The 19781-nt window shown below is 44.2% G+C and overlaps 1 protein-coding gene across 8 annotated transcripts in view; it reads right to left on the bottom strand.

Annotated features, from left to right (window-relative positions):
* LOC128802372 (ceramide transfer protein-like) overlaps nucleotides 1-19781 on the bottom strand; it is a 208831-nt gene that overhangs the window by 58701 nt on the left and 130349 nt on the right. For 7 of the 8 annotated variants that reach the window (XR_008435390.1, XR_008435387.1, XR_008435391.1 and 4 more), the window contains exons 4-6: nucleotides 19577-19684; nucleotides 18661-18799; nucleotides 17040-17123 (exon numbers count right to left, since the gene is read on the bottom strand). Coding sequence is in view for 4 of the 8 variants with exons in the window: in XM_053968693.1 (XP_053824668.1) it covers nucleotides 17040-17123; nucleotides 18661-18799; nucleotides 19577-19684 (331 nt within the window). In the remaining 4 variants the exon portion in view is untranslated. The remainder of the gene's footprint in view (nucleotides 1-17039; nucleotides 17124-18660; nucleotides 18800-19576; nucleotides 19685-19781) is intronic. The other variant, XM_053968692.1, reaches the window with a different exon arrangement.

The raw sequence follows: 19781 nt of genomic DNA, 5'->3' as shown, positions 1-19781 counted from the left end.
GCTAATAATTTTCTGCTATTCACTGGATAAGGAAAGAGATTTAAAAAGAAAAACACATCCCTTCAGCTTCATCTTGCTATACTGTATTTCAAGTCTGCTTGTAATGCCGTATTACTCTGCAAATCATGTGGGTGGAGGCAGTGGGAATACTTTGTAACAATAGCAGTTTGACAGCTTGAAGTGAGGCCTAATTAATACAGAGCAGCCTTAAAACATATCCAATACAGCACTAAGAAAGAAACTATTTCAAAATGCAATGAAACACCAATGGTAATATTTCAAGTCTGCTTTTAGCAGGTAACTACAGATTTAAAAACCACAACATAAAAAGGTATGATATAAAAGTATCAAATATGTTGAATTATCCAGGTACTGTGGTGTTTGGTAGTTCCAACAACTACTTCTTGCTGTCGACCAGGCCATTTGTTACTAAGGCTATTTAAACAAGTCACTTAAAATATGTGACAAAATAGTACCTAGTCTGCGTCAAACTCATATGTAGGTTGACAGAATACAAAATCAAACACTATGCAATAATGTCAGAAAATATTAGAAAGCAGAAGTAACACTCATGTTGAAGCTGAGCCAAGCAAGTTAAAGTAACTCCTGCTATGCCATGGGGCAACCTGATGACTTATCACCCACTTGGACATTGCTTTCTTTTCCTGGTCTGTCAGTTTGTCAATGTGCCACTATTGCAGTTTATAATAAAGAAACCTGGGAAGGACAAGTGGAGATTGCTACACGATCTCCGAGAAATAAACAAACTTATAGAGGACATGGGTCCACTCCAACCAGGGATGCCTAGTCCAACAATGCTCCCTCGAGATTGGCAATTGGCTGTCCTAGATATCAAGGAGTGTTTCTTCCAAATTCCACTGCACCCTGAAGATGCCACGAGGTTTGCATTCTCGGTTCCCACCATCAATCGAGAAGCCCCAATGAAACGCTATCACTGGAAAGTTTTGCCCCAAGGTCTAAAATCTAGTCCTTTCATATGCCAACAGTACGTAGCCTCACTACTGTCTCCAGTACGCGCAGAGAGAAAGGACGCCATCATCCTTCACTATATGGATGATGTGCTTGTGTGTGCCCCCAATGACTCTATACTCCAACACACGCTTGACGTAGTGGTTCAGATTTTAACCTCTGCTAGATTTCAATTGCAGAACGACAAAGTTCAAAGGATGCCACCTCAGAAATACCTGGGTCTGGAGATCGCTGCAAGGACTATTATCCCGCAGAAATTGGAGATCAATTGCAACCCCAGAACACTAGTGGACCTCCACTCTTTGTGTGGGTCTTTGAATTGGGTAAGGCCCTGGCTAGGCCTCACTAACGAGGACCTAGACCCTCTCTTCAATTTATTGAATGGGGAGAAGGAGCTGGCCTCCCCCAGGGAACTGACCCCACAGACAAAGACAGCAATCGAAAAGGTACAGAAGGCCTTGTCAGAGAGGCAGGCACATCAGTGTGACCCAAACATGCCTTTCCAATTCATTGTTCTAGGAAAGTGGCCACATTTGCATGGATTGATTTTCCAATGGATCGAGGTGCAGAAGGATCCACTCTTGATCATAGAGTGGGTTTTCGTCTTGAACCAAAGATCCAAGACCATCACTGAGCCACAAGAGCTGATAGCAAAGCTGATTCGGAAGGCCAGGGTGAGATTGTGCGAATTAGCAGGGTGTGACTTTACATGTATTCACCTCCCAGTCAGGCTTTCTGAGGAGGGAGGGAACTCTTCTGAGAAACTGACCAAAGGGAGGTTTGAGCATTTGCTCCAGAGCAGCGCCATTCTCCAATTATCTCTGGACAACTACAGGGGACAAATATCAGTCCATTGCCCCATCTCACAAGTTGTTCAACAAGGAATTCCACCTTATTCCTCGAGAGAAAAGGAGTTGAAGACCACTCAATGCTCTCACAGTGTTCATGGATGCATCTGGGACTTCCCACAAGTCGGTGATGACTTGGAGAAATCCACAGACTCAGCATTGGGAAGCTGATGGCGAGTTTGTGGAGGGATCCCCCCAGGTGGCTGAACTGGCTGCAGTGGTAAGAGCTTTTGAGAGGTTCTCTGAGCCAATCAACTTGGTGACAGACTCTGCCTATGTGGCAGGAGTAGTGTCCAGGGTGGAGCAGGTCGTGCTCAAAGAAACAGAGAATGAACATCTCTTCAGACTGCTCTCAAGGCTGATTTATTTAATCTCTCACCGAGAGCATCCATTCTTTGTGATGCATGTGAGGTCACACACTGATTTGCCAGGTGAGATTGCAGAGGGGAATCGCAAAGCAGACTCCCTTGCTGCTCCAGTCGAAAAAGCACGTCTCCCTGACGTCTTCCAACAGGCAAGGCTGAGTCACCAGCATTACCATCAGAATGTGCCAGGTCTGATCCGACAGTTCCAGCTAACACGGAGTCAGGCTTGAGCCATTGTGGCCAACTGTCCCAGTTGCCAGCTCCAGGCCATGCCATCGATGGGCATGCGGGTAAACCCCCGGGGCCTTGGCAGCTGTAAGGCGTGGCAGACAGACATCACACACATTCAAAGTTTTGGTCACCTTGAATGCGTTCATGTAAGCGTGGACACCTTCGCAGGTGCAGTGTATGCCTCTGCTCATATAGGACAAAAGGCTGCACATGCCAAACAGCACCTAGTGCAGGCATTTTCAGTATTGGGGGTTCCAAAAACGATTAAAATGGATAATGGCCCAGCGTATGCATCCAAGGAGTTTCTGGAATTTCTCCAGCAGTGGGGAGTGGAACATAAGACTGGCATCACCCACTCCCCCACAGGTCAAGCCGTGGTCGAGCATGCACACCAGACGCTCACACAGGTATTGAAAAGACAGAGCAGTTCAGCTCCGTGGATGTCTCCATGGGAGAAGCTCTGCAAAGCCATGTTTACCATCAATTTTCTGAACTGTTCATTTGAAAATATGAGTCCACCAGTTGTACATCACTTTAACAGTGTCAATCAGTTCAAACTGTCTCAGCATCCACCGGTCTTGATTAGGGATCCAGAAACTTGGGAAACCAAGGGTCCCTATGCTCTCGTGACCTGGGGTCGTGGCTACGCGTGTGTAGCTACCCCCTCAGGCCCTCGGTGGATTCCCCAGAAGTGGGTGAAACTTTTTGTCCCCAAGAATCCAGGTCAGACAGAAGGGGATGAGAAGCAAGTAGCTGATGCTTCAAAGAGAAGACACCGCCGAATGGAAGAAGGAGACTTTTCCTAAGTGTGAATTCCTTCCGGCAGAAACAGAGACTTTAACATGTTCTCAAAATGTTTGTTTTTCCCTTCTAAAGAAAACCTACCTCCCACTCAACCCTGTGATGAACCCCATCCAAGTTGTCATCAAAGAATTGTTCAAAGGCTGGGGATTCACGGGGTGGTGGACATCTATTGTTAGATCAATTTTGTTACTTCTTGTTACTCTGTTCCTTGTAACCTTGGCGTTCGGGATCCTGCGTCACTTGATTTTCAGAGCTATCAAGGGTCTCATACCTTCTACCTCAGAAGTCAACCACATAGAGTTGGCAAACCTGAGGAGGTCTGACTATGCCGCCAACCATAGGTGGTGGGAAACCCATACTCAGGTTTAAATTGAGTCCAGTGAATTCCTGTAACCTTGTTAAACAAAAAAGTGGGAGGTGCTACAGTGCGCTCTGGGCTATGCTTTTCCCCTTTTCAGGGACCGCTGTTGTTGCAGTGTGCAGCTACGCAAATGGAGCAAAAGGGCTTTGTGAATTTGAGATGGGAGTTTCTATTTCCTAAACCTAAAGCTGGAGTTTCTATTCTGTATTTTTACGTGTATTCATCCTTCCCCGTGGAGTTATTCCCATTGGATTTTACCTATAATGTATTCACACTGGGCATTGTTCTATTGGTCTCACCTTATCTCTTATTTTTTCCTATAAAACCTTTGTTTGGACCCGAGATCGGGGTCACTTGTATGTGCGGCGATCGGGCAAATACAACCTACTTTGGACTGCACAACAAGTGTCCACTCTCTTCAGTCTCTTTATCTCGGTCTTGCTAGCGCTATTTAAACAGCTGTATCCGTATCAGACGAACCTGCAAAGGTGTTTGTCGCTTCTCTCTCTTTCCGGCGGCCCCCGGAAATGCCTGGCCAGCGTTCCGGGAGAGAGTGTCCGGGCGAAAACAAGGAAGTCGGAGAGAGAAGAAAAGAACGAAAAGCGACAAGTGGCGCCCGAACGTGTGGCTTTGATGCGGAAACTGTTTTCATAGCGCGGCAGATAGCGTTCTGGTTTGGGGCTTTTCCAGACGCGGGAGACACGGCTGCTAGCGCCGAACCGCCAGCGCCAGAGTCCGCCCGGAGGGAAAGCCGCTTGGACCACAGCGAGTCCGAGGGGATTCCGCTCCCTCCGCTCAGCCGCTGAGAAACTCCTCCGGCTCCTGCCGAGTTCCGGGTTTCCAGCGGAGAGAGGACGCAACTTCTGCACACCCCAGAAGACGTCTTCAGACCGAGAACTGCTGCTGTTTTTTGTTTTCTAAGGGTCGACGGATCAGTAAGATTCAAAACTAACGCGGGAAGGCCCCGGTTAGTGGATCTGGGTGGAGGCGACCCCAGTTCCCGCGGAGGGAGAGAGCACGCATGCGCGCTGCGTGCGGGGTAGCCGCCGTCGGGTTTTAGACTTTTTTAGGTTTTTTTTCTCTGCTTTTTCAGCAGCAGGCGGGTGAGGCTTGCTGATGGGCAACATGGGTGGGAAGTTGTCCAAGCAGCAAAAAGAGATTTATTACCAAGTAAAATTAACCCTGACAGAGTCAGGAGAAGGTTTTTCTAAAAGTTTTGTGAAAAAGTTTATAAAGTGGTTGACTTTAAAGTTTCCAAACGTCTCAGCTCAGGATGTGAGGCAGAAAGTTTTTGGAAAGGGGTTGGCGCAGTTTTAACAGAAGGCACCAAGAAGGGGGATCCTTCAGTGAAAAAGGGTTTCATGAGGATCTTTTTGTTAGTTTATGACATTGTTAAAGAGGGTGCAGACAGTCGGGAAACGCGGGAAACAGAAAAGAGTCCATCTGCTTTGTTTCCCCCGTCTCCCCGACCCCCACGGTCTGAAAATGCTAATCGCTCTGTTGAAACTTCTGTTCCTAAACCTTCTGCTTCTTTCCAGGGTTGTTGCTGTTCCCAAAACTTCTGTACTCCTTCTAACCCCTTCCCTCACCCCCCACGGGACGAAACGCCACAAGATGGCGGCGGCCGCGTGGCGGGGGTCTTTGTCTCATCACCAGATGGACAAAGAAGCACGGTGGGAACTCCTCCTTCCCAGGTACCCCCCCCCCTCACACCAGTCCCTGACCCTCCTTCCCTTTGTCCTGACCCCTCCTCCTCCTCTCTTGCGGCAGACCAAACCCCTCCAAAATGCTACTGCAGACCTCCGCCCACAGCACCGCCCGTCCAGGTGGTTCCTTCAGCTCCACCTCTCGAGTTTGCACCACCCGATCCCGCCCCGCTCCACACGGCATCACCAACCTCAGCCACTCCCACACAAACCTCCACCCCCGAGCCTCCGGACCCTGCCCCCGTTCCTCCTGTTTCCCAGAGCCCGGCCTCTGGTTCCCATGGCGACGGGAAAGGTGGGGAGGCCGAAGCTGAGAAACAGAAAGCAGGCAGGGATTCAAACTCCTTGTTTCTCGCGCCAGTGTTGTACAACGCGAGAGGGCAAAACCCCAGATGGGAACCACTTTCATACGAAAGCATAAAGGAACTCTGCAAAACGAAACGTGAATTTGGGCAAAAAAGCGAATTTTTTAAGAGCATGTTAAAAGCAACTTTCAATTCTAACACCTTAGTTCCCGCTGATTTAAAGCGCTTGTTCAGTTGCTTGCTCCCTCCATCAGAATACAGAATGTGGGAAAGAACTTGGAAAAGGTTTGCAGGAGACCTTGTTCCAGGAATTTTGCAGAGTCCCGATTATGCAAAAGATATAGAGGATGATGAGATCACCCTCGAACATCTTGTGGGTGAAAAAGATTGGAATCAAGCCCAAAAACAGGCAGCAGGGATTCCAAAACCAGTGTTAGATCTCACAAAAGATGCAGCAGAACGGGCATTTCTTAGTATGCCCTCAAAAGAACCTGTAATACCTTGTATTGCTCTCATGCAGTCTGTTTCAGAGCCATTCATGGATTTTGTTGATCGAGTGAGAGACACAGTCGAGAAAAAGGTGGAAGGGCAAGAAGCACGAGACGAAATCGCGTTTGAAATTGTCACCACAAATGCAAATGAGGCCTGTCGGCGAGTCATCATGGCTAATCCAGCGTCACCTCCACCTGCGCTGGATCAGCTCATCGAAGAGTGCACAAGAAAAGCCACCCTGATGGCAGAGGACTTGGTGGAAAGTCCTCAGGGAAAAGTGGTTGCTCCAACATCAGCAACCTCAGAAACCCCAACATCGAGTTCTCCTCCTCCCAGACGCAGGTGTTATTACTGCAATGAGGAAGGCCATTTCACCAGCCAGTGCCCCTTTCGGGGGACAGCGCCTCCTCAGGGGGGAAGGGGGGAGGGGGAGAATTCTCCAACCAGCAAAAAAACTAATTGGGGAGCGCAGACCTACCCTGCGTGATGATACAAATGGGGTGGGTCAAGGGGGTGTTGGAGACCCCACAGATGACGCAGTAGCGTCAAACAGGAAACGCCGCAAGGGAGGAAGAGAACCCTAATTTCTGTTTTTCCTTTATACTGGCAGAATTTTTATAGTTAGTTTACCTTGTTGTATGGTTTCATTTTTCTTTCAGACCAGCAGGATGTCAATTTCTACGTTCCTGCTCCTCGTTTGGCTCCAGAAAATGACCTTCTACCTGTCCACAGGGGATGCATGGATCGTCCCTCAGCCACGAAAAAATGTGTGGGTTGCCCTTGCCCAAGCCTTGAAACAAGAACACCTGTGTTTAGCCACTGCCTCAGCAGAAAATCCAATGTCCACATGCATGGTAGGGATTCCAAGCAAGGGGCAAGAATTTCCCAAGTCCTTGATTCATTTGCAAACTGAGTTAAATGAAAAAAAATCCACCAAACATCTGGGCAGAGTTCTACAAGCACAAGGATGTTGTAGAACGTGTTAAAATACCTGTTCAGAATCCCCTGCTCCTGTGGCAAAGGTTTGTTCTAGACTTGCCCGCTGCTGATGGAGAACCCCAGGAATTAGAACTTCTGGGCTCCACAAAAGATGAATTTTGCGTTCAATTTAATTTTTTTCCAGATAAAGAAATAAAACAATATGCACAGGTCAGACAATACAAGATGGAATTCAGAGCAAGCCAATGGTGCACAGCTGTTGCTGTTTTAGAGGTCCCTAGCACCACGGATTTCTATCCCCGCAAGCTGGAAAAGGGAATGTTTTTCATCTGTGGGGATAGAGCATATCCAGGAATCCCTTCTCATCTGGTTGGAGGTCCATGCACTCTGGGGCGTCTTTCCCTTGCTTCCCCCAACATGACTCAAATTCCAATTGGGCAAACAAAAGGTGAAACAAAAATTACTAAACAGAGTGCAAGTCAATTTGATGAACATTGTGATGCCGAAATTTACCATTGGGCAAAATCGAAAAGGGTTGCTGTCTCTGTGTTCCTACCGTGGGTAGCGGCAGCCAAAGCATTGAGTGAATTAGGCAATTTGGAATGCTGGGTGACGAAGCAGGCAAGTTTAACATTGGCAGCCTTGAGTGACCTGCTTGCAGAGGAGGAAATTACCAGGAAAGCCACCCTGCAGAACAGGGCAGCTATCGATTTCCTGCTGTTGGCACATGGGCATGGATGCAAAGAATTTGAGGGATTGTGTTGCTTCAATTTGTCATCAAAAGGCCAAAGTGTTCAATCATCCATCCAGGAGATGAGAAACCTCATTGGCAGCGTGAAGCAGGAGAATGAAGACTGGTTCAAGGGCATGTTTAAAGGCTGGGATCTTTCTGGGTGGGTGTTGTCCCTTCTAAAGGACATTTGTTATTTTGTAGTTGCAATTTTTTTAGTTTTAATATTATTTGGGATTCTCAAGCGAATCATTTTTAGCATTGCTTCCTCCAAGTTTGCAGCCTCCGCACTTGTTGTGGTTGCTGCTGCCTCCACAGGAGGAGAATGGTGGGAAGATGGAAAACAAAACAACACTGCAGTTTGATAGCCGCAGTTTCTCCTTCCCCAAAGCTCCGTTCATTTTATTAAATAAAAAAGAGGGAGATGTTGCAGTGTGCAGCTACGCAAATGGAGCAAAAGGGCTTTGTGAATTTGAGATGGGAGTTTCTATTTCCTAAACCTAAAGCTGGAGTTTCTATTCTGTATTTTTACGTGTATTCATCCTTCCCCGTGGAGTTATTCCCATTGGATTTTACCTATAATGTATTCACACTGGGCATTGTTCTATTGGTCTCACCTTATCTCTTATTTTTTCCTATAAAACCTTTGTTTGGACCCGAGATCGGGGTCACTTGTATGTGCGGCGATCGGGCAAATACAACCTACTTTGGACTGCACAACAAGTGTCCACTCTCTTCAGTCTCTTTATCTCGGTCTTGCTAGCGCTATTTAAACAGCTGTATCCGTATCAGACGAACCTGCAAAGGTGTTTGTCGCTTCTCTCTCTCTCCGGCAGCTCCCGGAAATGCCTGGCCAGCGTTCCGGGAGAGAGTGTCCGGGCGAAAACAAGGAAGTCGGAGAGAGAAGAAAAGAACGAAAAGCGACACCCTGTGACTGGAATCAAATAAACAGGGTCCCTTCCTTCCTGCTCCCCTGGGGTTGGCGGAGAGCCAGAAAGCCCTCCCTGTCCAGAGGCTAGATAAGGCCACAACCCTTCTTGTTCGGTCTCTTTTCCCCTCCATCTCATGGATTAAACAAGCTTGGAGAACCACATCAGGAATTGGAGCCTCTTTTGTATCTTTGCCCATCTCCTGACGTGCCTTCCCTCAAGACCCTGCATATCTGGGCTGGACTGGTGATTCAGGGGCTGAGAAGGTAGGCTCATCAGTAATTCTTTAATAACTAGTCTCAAAGTAGCAGTGATACATATAGAGTTTGGAGTTTCAAAGTCAGTGTCATCAAATTTCAAAATGAAATCTTGTATCAGGAGATCTGTAGGTTTAAGTTAAAGGATAATAGAAAAGTGTTATCACTGCAGCTGCTCTTCTTGCCTAGAGATCAAACTGTATGTTGCCAGTTGAAAGATGCAGCAGTATTATTTTTCTTCTACGTTAACTTCAACATCTTTCAAGTGGTTTCTTTTTAATTGTCCTATCTCTTAATAATTTTGCTTTATTCATTAATTGTTTTCTCTTGTCTTTCTTAAAATGGATTTTTTGTAGCATGTTTTAGCCTCTTTCAAAAGGTCTTCAGCCATCCTGTCCTACACATCTCTTTTTGTTAGGATAGATCAGTTGTGCCTTCTTATTCAAAAGATGCTGTTTGTATTCCTTTCCCAGATGTTCCAAATCAAATATTTTCAACTGAAATGAAAGACTAGTTTTAAAAGACGGTAAGTAGAAAAACAAAGTTCCTTTATATTTTCCATTTTATGCCACCCTATCATATTTTGTCACTAAACTAATTCTAAATGAAAGAGAAATGCTTTGGTACACAACCAATTTATTTACACCTACTGTTGTTGGTATTCTGTGGATAGCAATAGTATCAATATAATTAGTTTTCCTCTAAAAACAACCTCATTATTCCAGCTGTATATTGTTAAATATTCTTCCTCCATTCAAAGCATTAAAATCCAATACAAATCCCACTGTGTTTTATATAAAAATCTTCTTTCAGTCTCTGTACCATTTCCATCTTTGTAGTTTCAGTACAAAACCATCTTTCATCTTCAAAGAGGTTCCCTTAAGTACCACCTTCTGCTCTTATTATTGCATAATTTAAACCCAAATGCACTCATTTTCCTGAGCAGATGAATGGTAACACTTCCTGATCTAGATTCTACATTCTTAGATTCTACAATCCCACTGGGTAAATATGCATCAGCCAGGCTCTCCCTTGGTGCTTTATACAAATGGTCATTGTTTCAGTTACCAGATTTTCTATTTGGTAAGTGAGCAATAAATTTGAATACCTTCATAGTGCTCTTTTAAGCTTTCTGTCTTAGGTTGGAAATGGGGGTGTGTTCTATTCCTATCTGATGGGGCAGTTATCTTTTGTTAGTTGGGCAGTTTTCTTTATCTCTTCCACAACCCATCCTCCCTCCGGCGAGATATCTTCTGTTAATGGGCCATTTAGTGTCACTGCATGACTGAAAAACTACATCATCCCATTGTGAGAAGCTCTGCCCAGAGGGAGGAGCCAAGCATTCCTAACTGGATTAAATCAAAGATCTGGAAGAACACAGCCAGCCTTTTCTACTGGATTCCCAGAGGAGCAGCTGTCTTTTCCACTGGATCTTCAGAGGAAGACTACACCCTTCTACAGGTTCACTGCTTCAACAGAACCACATCTGCCACTCCAGGATGACAGCAGCCACCATTTCAATTGGACTGCTACCAATACCCTGACCAACAGGGTGTAAGGTCGTATTCTGACTCTGTCAGTGTTGTTTTGTATTACTGCATTGTGTATTTTATTTTTTATTTTCTTCCCTAGTAAAGAACTGTTATTCCTGCTCCCATACCTTTGCCTGAGAGCCCCCTTAATTTCAAAATTATAACAATTCAGAGGGAGGGGGTTTACATTTTCCATTCCAGGGGAGGTTCCTTCCTTCCTTAGCAGATACCTGTCTTTTCAAACCTAGACTCTTTCATTCAAAGATCCTAGGGAACTGTACTAGTTTAAAACCAAGCTAGAAAGTTAAATCCACTGAAGATGTTCCCTTTTCCCCCTGCCCCTTCTGATAATGGCGGAACACTAGGAGAGATTAAAAGTTGGAATCACAACTTACTGAAAAATTGCAATACCCACACAATATTAATAAAAGAATGTACAAAAGAGAAAAAGAGTTTTACCCACAAAAGGGCACTCACCACCAAAGAAACACAAATGTCTCCCAAAGATGGCACCTGGCATGGTTTCCCAGACAAAGGCAGAATGGTAACTGGCCCTGGACTGGGGCAACATGGTATTTGGAAAAACAAAAAGATATATCGGGAGGCTCTCACAGCCTAACTTTTTCCCCCTAGCCCGAAAACAATATAAAGCAGGGACAAAAAGAAACTTGGAAAACTAGTTCATCCAAATGAGTTGTGCTGCTGAAATGCTGACTTTGCGCCACCTGGCACAGCTCGGGCCCCACTGCAGAGGCTCTCTTTCCAGGGCAGTGGCGTGGATACAGGGGCTCACTGTCTGGTGCAGTGGAGGCATAGCAGCAGCGACAGCAGTCCCGGTCCCACACCCTCTCCAGAGTAAGCCCAGAAATAAAAAAAACTTTCCTGTTTCCAGCCTTGTTTTTTTCCCTTCCAAATCTACACCCCCCAGTGGTGACATGGGTGGTATTGAAAAGACAGTGTAAAAAAAATCCATCCCCTTGTTTCTGTACCCAAGATATTATCCATCCCTTACTTTATACCATTAATATCATGCCCAGATTTTATACCTTTCAACTATATACATATATATACATATGACTATGCACAAGCACAGGTATTATTTCAGTAGTCACTGGAAATACCCCCAAGATGTTTGTTGAATTCTTTTAGTCCATGACTGGTGTAACTGCATCAGTTCATACTCATTCTCCATTGTATTTACAACATACAGTGTCATTCAACAACCCATATTACATATGCAATTCAACATTAAAGACTGTTCTCACCCAAATATCAAATCACCTTGAGGTACACATCATGTTTCCCTGTCCCTCTGCATTTCCCACCAAGTGCACCCAGGTCCTTGAGCAAAAAGAGTCCCATGCCCATGGGTTTGCCTTTGCTTGAAACAGGACTAATCCAAGCTGTCTTCCGTAACACATTCCTCATATGCACCATGGGGACTTCATCCCCTTCTAAAGTATGTAGAGGCTCTGATTGGGCAGAGCCAGCTTGATTGGTGGAGCCTCTAGTGTTAACTGACCAGGTGGCCTTCACTAAATGCAGATCCCAATGTTTGAATGTCCCACTGCCCATTGCTTTCAATATGGTTTTTAACAGTCCATTACATTGTTTGATCTTTCCAGAGGCTGGTGTGTGATATATCCACTCAATACTGTGCTCTTTAGCCCAGGTGTCTATGAGGCTATTTTTGAAATGAGTCCCATTGTCTTAAATCTTTCTGGGGTACCATGTGGCCACAGGACTTGCTTCTGAAGGCCCAAGATGGTGTTCCGGGCAGTGACGTGAGGCACGGGATATGTCTCCATCCATCCAGTGATTGTTTCCACCACTGTAAGCACATAGTGTTTTCCTGGGCAGGTTTGCAGGAATGTGATGTAATCGATCTGCCAGGCCTCCCTATAGTTATATTTCAGCCATCATCCCCCATATCACAGAGGCTTTACCAACTTGGCCTGTTTGATTGCAACGCATGTTTCACACTTAAGGATAACCTGGGAGATGGTGTTCATGGTTTAGTTCATCCCTCAGTCACAAGCCCATCCATATGTTGTATCTCTTCCTTAATGACCTGAGGCGTTATGGGCCCATCAAGCCAGAAATAATTCACCCTTAGGTTTCCAGTCCATATCTACCTGAGACACTTTAATCTTGGCAGCTTGTCGTGGTTTGACATGGAAGTGAATTTTTTCCAGGAAGTTGGGTCAAACCAATCAGTGGTCAGGTTTGGATATTGGCACCTGGAGTGACCACTGAAAGTATGGACACGCCTCTGAGAACACAGGGGGTTAAAAGCAAGAACTCCCAGGAGAACTCTCTCTTTTGGTTCCGGTCGTCAGAGAGTGCAGACTCCCCCCCTGCCCAGCCTTAGGCTGGGTGGGGGAGGGGAAGCCACGCGGCCTCATCCAGGTAGGCCGAGGGGGCTGAGGGTCTGGAACCCAGCCAGCTCCTGTGGACGGAAGGGTGGAGAGAAGTGGAGATGCCTTTGTCCCCCCCCCACCTAAGAGGGAAAGAGACAGAGAGCCTGGCGGCACCTGGAAATCTGCCGGCAGAGGAGAAGGAGAAGGGGGGGGAATGCCCAGCATGGGAGGCGGAACGCCAGACTGAGATATCAGCCGTCCAGGGAGTCTGAACTTTTAACCCTTTCCAGGAAATGAGGGCTTTTTAAAAGTATTACTCCTCCTTGATTTGTAGTGGAAGAGAGATAGTCCGGGACCTGAGATGTTAGAAGAAGAAATATTTAGGTGGGAAGAGATGATGAAGTAGCTTTTGGCTGGACTTTTCTTGTTAGCCATGGACTGAACCAAAATCTCCTGCAATAGAGACTGCATTTTAGGGGGATGCAGTGGTGACCCAGGGAGACCTGTTTCAGCTTCGAACAGCACAAGAATGGCGAGAAACGAAGAAAGCTGAAGAGGGAATGGTGATACCCTCTGTCTTCGGGAAGAAGATGAGTCCTGTTTTTGGACCCCTCGGCCCCAGGGGAAAATGGGGGGGACTGTAGTCCCAGGATGAGAAACTGAACTGTTGTATCTTTGGGTCTGTGGCAAAGCATCCTTAAAGGAGCCCTATGAGCAGTCTGTCCATGCACGGTGGTGAGAGCACTGTGACATGGAATGGAGAGTGTCACACTGGCAGATTTTCTCCAGGCGGTTGCCATGTGTGACAGGGAAACACAAGGGGGCAGCTGTGTTTCCTGGGGGGTCTGTGGTGCAAGAGAGACTTCTCTCTCCCTTAATAGTTTGAGTATGGATTACCTGAAGGGTGGTAATTTGATCAGGAATCCTGGGTGATGTTTCATGGCTGGGTGTCTTTAGAATTGGGAGGAGGAGGGGTGCTCTAAAAGGTCTTCATCCTGGATTTAGTTTATGTGTTTTCTGTATTAGTAGTAGTTTAATAAAGTTTTTTTTTCCTTTGCTATTAAGCTTGGGCCTGCTCTGCTCTGTTCCTGGTAGCATCTCACAGCATTTATTTAGGGAAGGTGCATTTTCATGGGGACGCTGGCATTGCGCCAGTGTCCAACCATGACACAGCTTGATCTACCTGTCCATTGTTGCAATGCTCTTCAGTAGCCCAATGCTTGGGTATGTGTGCATCTACATGATGGGCTTTTAGAGCCAACTTCTCTTCCTGGGTAGTTATGTCTTGTCACACTTTGGCATCCCAGATGTGTTTACTTCTTTGCTGCCAATTGGTCTTTTTCCATTGCTCCAGCCACCCCCACAGAACATTTGCTACCATCCACAAGTCAGTGTAGAGGTAGAGCGTTGCCCATTTCTCTCGCTCAGTGATATCTAAAGCCAGCTGGATGGCTTTCAGCTCTGCAACCTGACTTGATTCACCTTGTCCCTCGGTAGCTTCTGCAACTCACCACTAAGGACTTGATACAGCAGCTTTCCATTTTCAATTTGTCCCTACAATATGGCAGGAACTGTCAGTAAAGAAAGCATGTCACTTTTCATTTTCTGGTACCCGATTATATGGTAGGGCCTCCTCAGCACACGTCACCTGCTCCTCTTCTTCTTCTGATGACAGTTGGAAATTTTCTCCTTCGGGCCAATTCATGATGATCTTCAAGATCCCTGTAGCAAGATCCACATAGCATCAGTGGCATGATGTATGGAAGGGACTTATTTTGAACATCCAGCCCAACACTGGTAATTGTGCAAGAAGGATCTGTGCTTCAGGGCCAGTCACTTCTGAAGCAGCTCAAACCCCTTCAAAAGCTGCCAAGATCTCTTTTTCAGTTGGGGTGTAGCAGGCCTTGGATCACTTGTTTCCCCTACTCCAGAACCCCAGGGGTCATCCTCGAGTGTCCCCAGATATTTTCTGCCAGATGCTCCGGGAAGGACCATTCTCCCTGGCTGCAGTGTAGGATATGTTTTTTACATCCTGTCCTGTCCTGACTGGCCCAAGGGCTATTGCATGAACAATCTGCTGTTTAATTTGTTCAAAAGCTTGTTTGTGTTCAGGGTCCCATTTGAAATCCTTCTTCTTCCAGGTCACATGATAGAGAGGGCATACAATCTGACTGTACTCTGGAATATGCATTCTCCAAAAACCCACAGCACTTTGAAAAGCCCATGTTTCCTTCTTGCTGGTCACGGGAGACATAGCTGCTATTTTGTTGACCACATCCACTGGAATCTGATTATGTCCATCTTTCCATCTTACTCCTCAAAACTGAATTTCCTGGGCAGGTCCCTTGACCTTACTTTGTTTTATGGAAAAAAACATCTTTCAGGAGGATTTGGATTATCTTCTCCCCTTTCTCAAAAGCTTCCTCTGCTGTGTTGCCCCACATGATGTCATCAATGTACAACAGGTGTTCAGAAGCATCATCCTTTTCCAGTGCAGCCTGAATCAGTTCACAGCAAATAGTGGGGCTGCTTTTCCACCCCTGGGGCAGTCAGTTCCAGGTGTACTGGACACCCCTCCAGGTGAAAGCAAACTGTGGCCTGCACTGTGCTGCTAAAGGAATGGAGAAAAACCCATTACTTTGCTGCCTTGGACTCCAGTTCCTACTGAAGTTCCAGCATGTCTGGCACAACAGCACTCAGGGGTAGTGTGACTTCGTTCAGGCCATGATAGTCCACTGTCAGCCTCCACTCTCCATTGGACTCAAGCATTGGCCATATAGGACTATTAGAAGGTGAGCAAATCTTGCTGACCACTCCCTGGCTCTCTGGTTCATGAATCATCTCATGAATGGGGGTCATGGAGTCCCGGTTGCTGCAGTATTGTCAACAGTGCACTGCTGTGGTAGACATCAGTACCTGTTGTTCTTTGACTCTCAGCAGTCCCACAGCAGAAGGGTCCTCTGAGACACCAGGCAGGGTATTCAACTGTCTAATTTCATCTGTCTCTACAGCAGCTATCCCAAATATCCAGTGATACCCTTTTGGGTCCTTGAAATACCCTCTCCTGATCACTACAATTAATCCTTAGCAGAGCAAACTTTTTATATGATTGAAAAAAAATTTACTCATATTTTTAGTTCTCTGGAAGTATACTGTAACTCCTTCCAATTCCTTTCCTCCTAACAGTTTAATAATAATAATCTAGAAAGAAAACTTAAATACAGCAAGGAAACATGCAACACATCGGGAACTAGAGCCAGATAAAAAGCAGAAGACAGAAAAGGCTTATTTTGCACATATATTTTTCAGATTCTTGAAGAAAGTGTCTACAATTTTAAACATGCTTTTGTTAAGTACTTTTTTTGGAGATTCCATCAGATTTGCAACTGTACTGCTTCAAAGTTTTGTTGAACCAAAGTCTAACAAATACTGAATTGTCAACCATTATAGAATGTCAATGCGGAAATAATTTCAGCCAGGAAACAAGAGAAAGTATAAGAAGAATGCAAATAGATTTTTTTTTAAATGCATACACAACTTCTGTCAGGCCAGATGTATCAGATTTCTAAAAAAAGCAAGACTTGCATGAGGAATTCACATTTGGTGAATGGATGCAGTGAGTACAATGACTATAACCAGATCATTTAAGAAAAGAATAAAAATCAGAATTCTGTTCAGCATAGCACTGAAAAACACAGTTTTAAACAGTGCTAAAATTAGGATGAGTGAGATTCAGTAACAATGTTGACTTAATCCTTACATTGACACAGAAGTTAGAAAAACCATAATGGGGCACACCTAACTGGAAAAGCATTGTGCTTCACCACACTCCTAAAGCAGATAATACTTGCAAGAAAAACTGCAATTGCCTGTTACAAATCTCAGTTCCCAGTATACAAATGATGCAGCTGTTTCAACAGATTTTTGTAGTGGAAATGGCTTTGGACACAAATAGGGAATTCCAGCTTAACAGTCTTGCATTAATATTTGTGTGAATGAAGAATAACTCAGATTATAATTCCTTAACTGCTTTTCATTATTATCTTTACGTGAATAAGAATGTCCTGTCACATACATTCAAATAACTACTCTTGTCATTTTCTGCTTAGAAAAGAACATAAATACCCATCTTGTATCAGGCTTATCATACCATTCATATGAACATTCAGTGAAAAAGTTGACACACTTACATTTTTCCTTACTGCTGTTACTGTTATGTAAAAAATCCCCATCAGAACGCATCGCAGGGAAATCATCTTCATCATCTTCTACCACTAAATGTGAGAAAGTGTGTGTTATGGGAGTGAGAAAGTTTTCCCAACTCTTTAGTGTGCAAAAAAGAATTAAGAGCATCTTCATGGCTAAGCAGCATTTAAGATTTTTTCCTATAACAGTCATGACACACACCCTCCCTTCTTTTTTTTTTGGCCACTATCAACATTACCTTCAGAAACCATCAGGAGACTAACATTTGCTCAGTGTTGAAATTTAGGACTTAATTTGATGGCAAGAAGAGCATTATCTTGGTGTTACAACTGGATAAGCAAGGACCCCCAATTGAGCAACTATCTATTCTTTTACACTAGAAAGTTCTCAAAGAAGTGGAATCATACTTATCTATTGTTTTCTCACTATCAAAAGTTTCAGGCTACCAGAACAAACATGGGAATGAATATTAATGCCTCAGAAGAGTGCATGAATATGACAAGCTGTGCTCTGGGAAGAACAATTCAGAGAGATGTAGACATCCACACCTGAGTCTACTAGGACTTCCAGTGTGCACTCAGTGCTCTAGCTGCAGCCAAGACATCTCAGGAGCATTCATTATGGTAGAATCTTTGCCTTTTTAAAAGAATATATTGTTCCTATGAAAACGAATAATCTATTGCTTTTCAAAATAAAGAGAAAAGACTGGTTTTGGCTGGGATAGAGTTCATTTTCTTCTCAGTAGCTGGTACAGAGCTGTGATTTGGATTCAGTATGAGAATAATGTTGATAACACACTGATGTTTTGGTTGTTGCTAAGTAGTGCTTACCCAAAGCAAGGGCTTTTCAGTGTCTCATGCTCTGCCAGTGAGGAGCTGCACAAAGGGCAGGGAGGAAGCATGGGCAGGACAGGTGACTCAAACTGGCTGAAGGGATATTCCACACCATAGAATGCCATGCCCAGTATATAAACTGGGGGGAGTTACCTGGAAGAGGAGGCTCATCACAGCTTGTGAACAGGCTGGGCATCGGTCAGCGGGTAGTGAGCAACTGTATTGTGCATCACTTGTCTTTCTTGGCTTATATCTCCCTCTCTCCCTCTCCTTCTTATTACTATTATTATTATCTTTTACTTTGTTTCAAATAAACTGCTCTTATATCAACACATGAGTTCTATTTTCTTTCCTGATTCTCCTCCCCATCCCATTGGGAGAGAAGGGGAAGTGAGCAAGCAGATGCATGGTAATTGGTTGCCAGCTGAGGTTAAACCATGACAGAGACACAGCAATAAACAAACTTGAATTCATGTTATGGAGTAGACAATTATTGTTATATAACATCAAATGCTTAAAAGATCATTTATACAATTGACAGCTAGAGGTCAATATGTAAGTTAAGCATATTTTTATGGGAATCCAACTTCTGAAGTGAAAATAGTTAACAGTGTATGCAGAAATATCTACAATTGATCTAATTACTAAAGACTGAATTTAATATACATACTTCATTTATGTGGTATCAAATGCTATAGAAACTATTTCAAGGGCTATTACTGTGTAAAAAGTTATATTCTGTGGAGAAAACAGTTCTCAATTACAGTTTTACCTTTATCCCTCTGGAGTTCATCTTTGGAAACAGCATCTGCACAGGCATCAAAGTATTTCTGTAAAGTATCAACTTGTCTACACAAGATGTCTCTAAAGGTTTCCATTTCTGCAAGCTTCTCAAGTAAGCTATGGCCCTTCTGAAAATACAAGCAAAAAAAAAGGCTCAAATGCTTCTACAGGGTCAGCAATAGTTCAATGCAAAACAAAAGGATTTTTGCAATTATGAAGAACAAATTCTTTAAGCACACCAAAGTAATTTCAGATATCAGCAGCTATGAAATACTGGTAATGTTAGAAGAACATAAGAAACTGTATAAAAGTGTTTCTTACTCATTCTGTCCACTGGTCTCAATTTTTCATCTTGATTTCATCTGCTTCTTTAGACCATTCAATAAAAGTTTATTAAAAACACAATCTTACATACTATGAGATTTACACCTATTTACTGGAAAACAGTCAGTTCTAGTTTAAGATCTTTATTCTAGCCTTTACTCCGCCTTTTCTTGTGCTGCTCTTCTTCTGCCCCAACCAATTTCAAATGTTAAATATTTATACACATGAAACCAAGAAAGCTGTCATTTGTCAAGTCACAGAATCAGCATTTCCTTTCATCTAGAAGCCCTGATATTCTTAGAAATACGCTAAGAAAGACTAATGAATCCTCCCACAGGTTTGATTTCCTTGCCATTTGAAAAGGACACCATAGTTTAAGAGGGACTGCATAGAGGCACAAAAAAGTTTCCTGTATGATCTGTTCATCATCACATGCTGGATTGCTAACACTTATAGTAAACTAAAGATTTGTTTGGGGTTTTTTTCCTATAATTGTGTGAACAAGTCTTCACATAGCTTATTTACTTTCCAGTTTTGTGTGTTATTTAAACACTAATACTAAGAAAATGTTATTCACTAACCTTGAATGAAGAGGTGGATGTTGCAGAGTATCCACTTGCTCCAGAAACAAGAGACACCATGGAGCCATGGCGTCGTAAACTTGACTCTGATGCATAGCCAGATTCAGTCTAAAAAACAAACCACACACAAAAGTAGAGCGTTGAGGCTTTTAATAAAAAACTAGTGAAAGCAAGTTTAATATCTCCTCTAAACTAGCCCATTTGT

Source organism: Vidua chalybeata, chromosome W (assembly GCF_026979565.1).
Source record: "Vidua chalybeata isolate OUT-0048 chromosome W, bVidCha1 merged haplotype, whole genome shotgun sequence".
NCBI classification, from domain to species: Eukaryota; Metazoa; Chordata; class Aves; order Passeriformes; family Viduidae; genus Vidua; species Vidua chalybeata.
The sequence above is the reverse complement of the archived record's forward strand: the minus strand, read 5'-3'. Positions and strand labels throughout refer to the sequence as shown.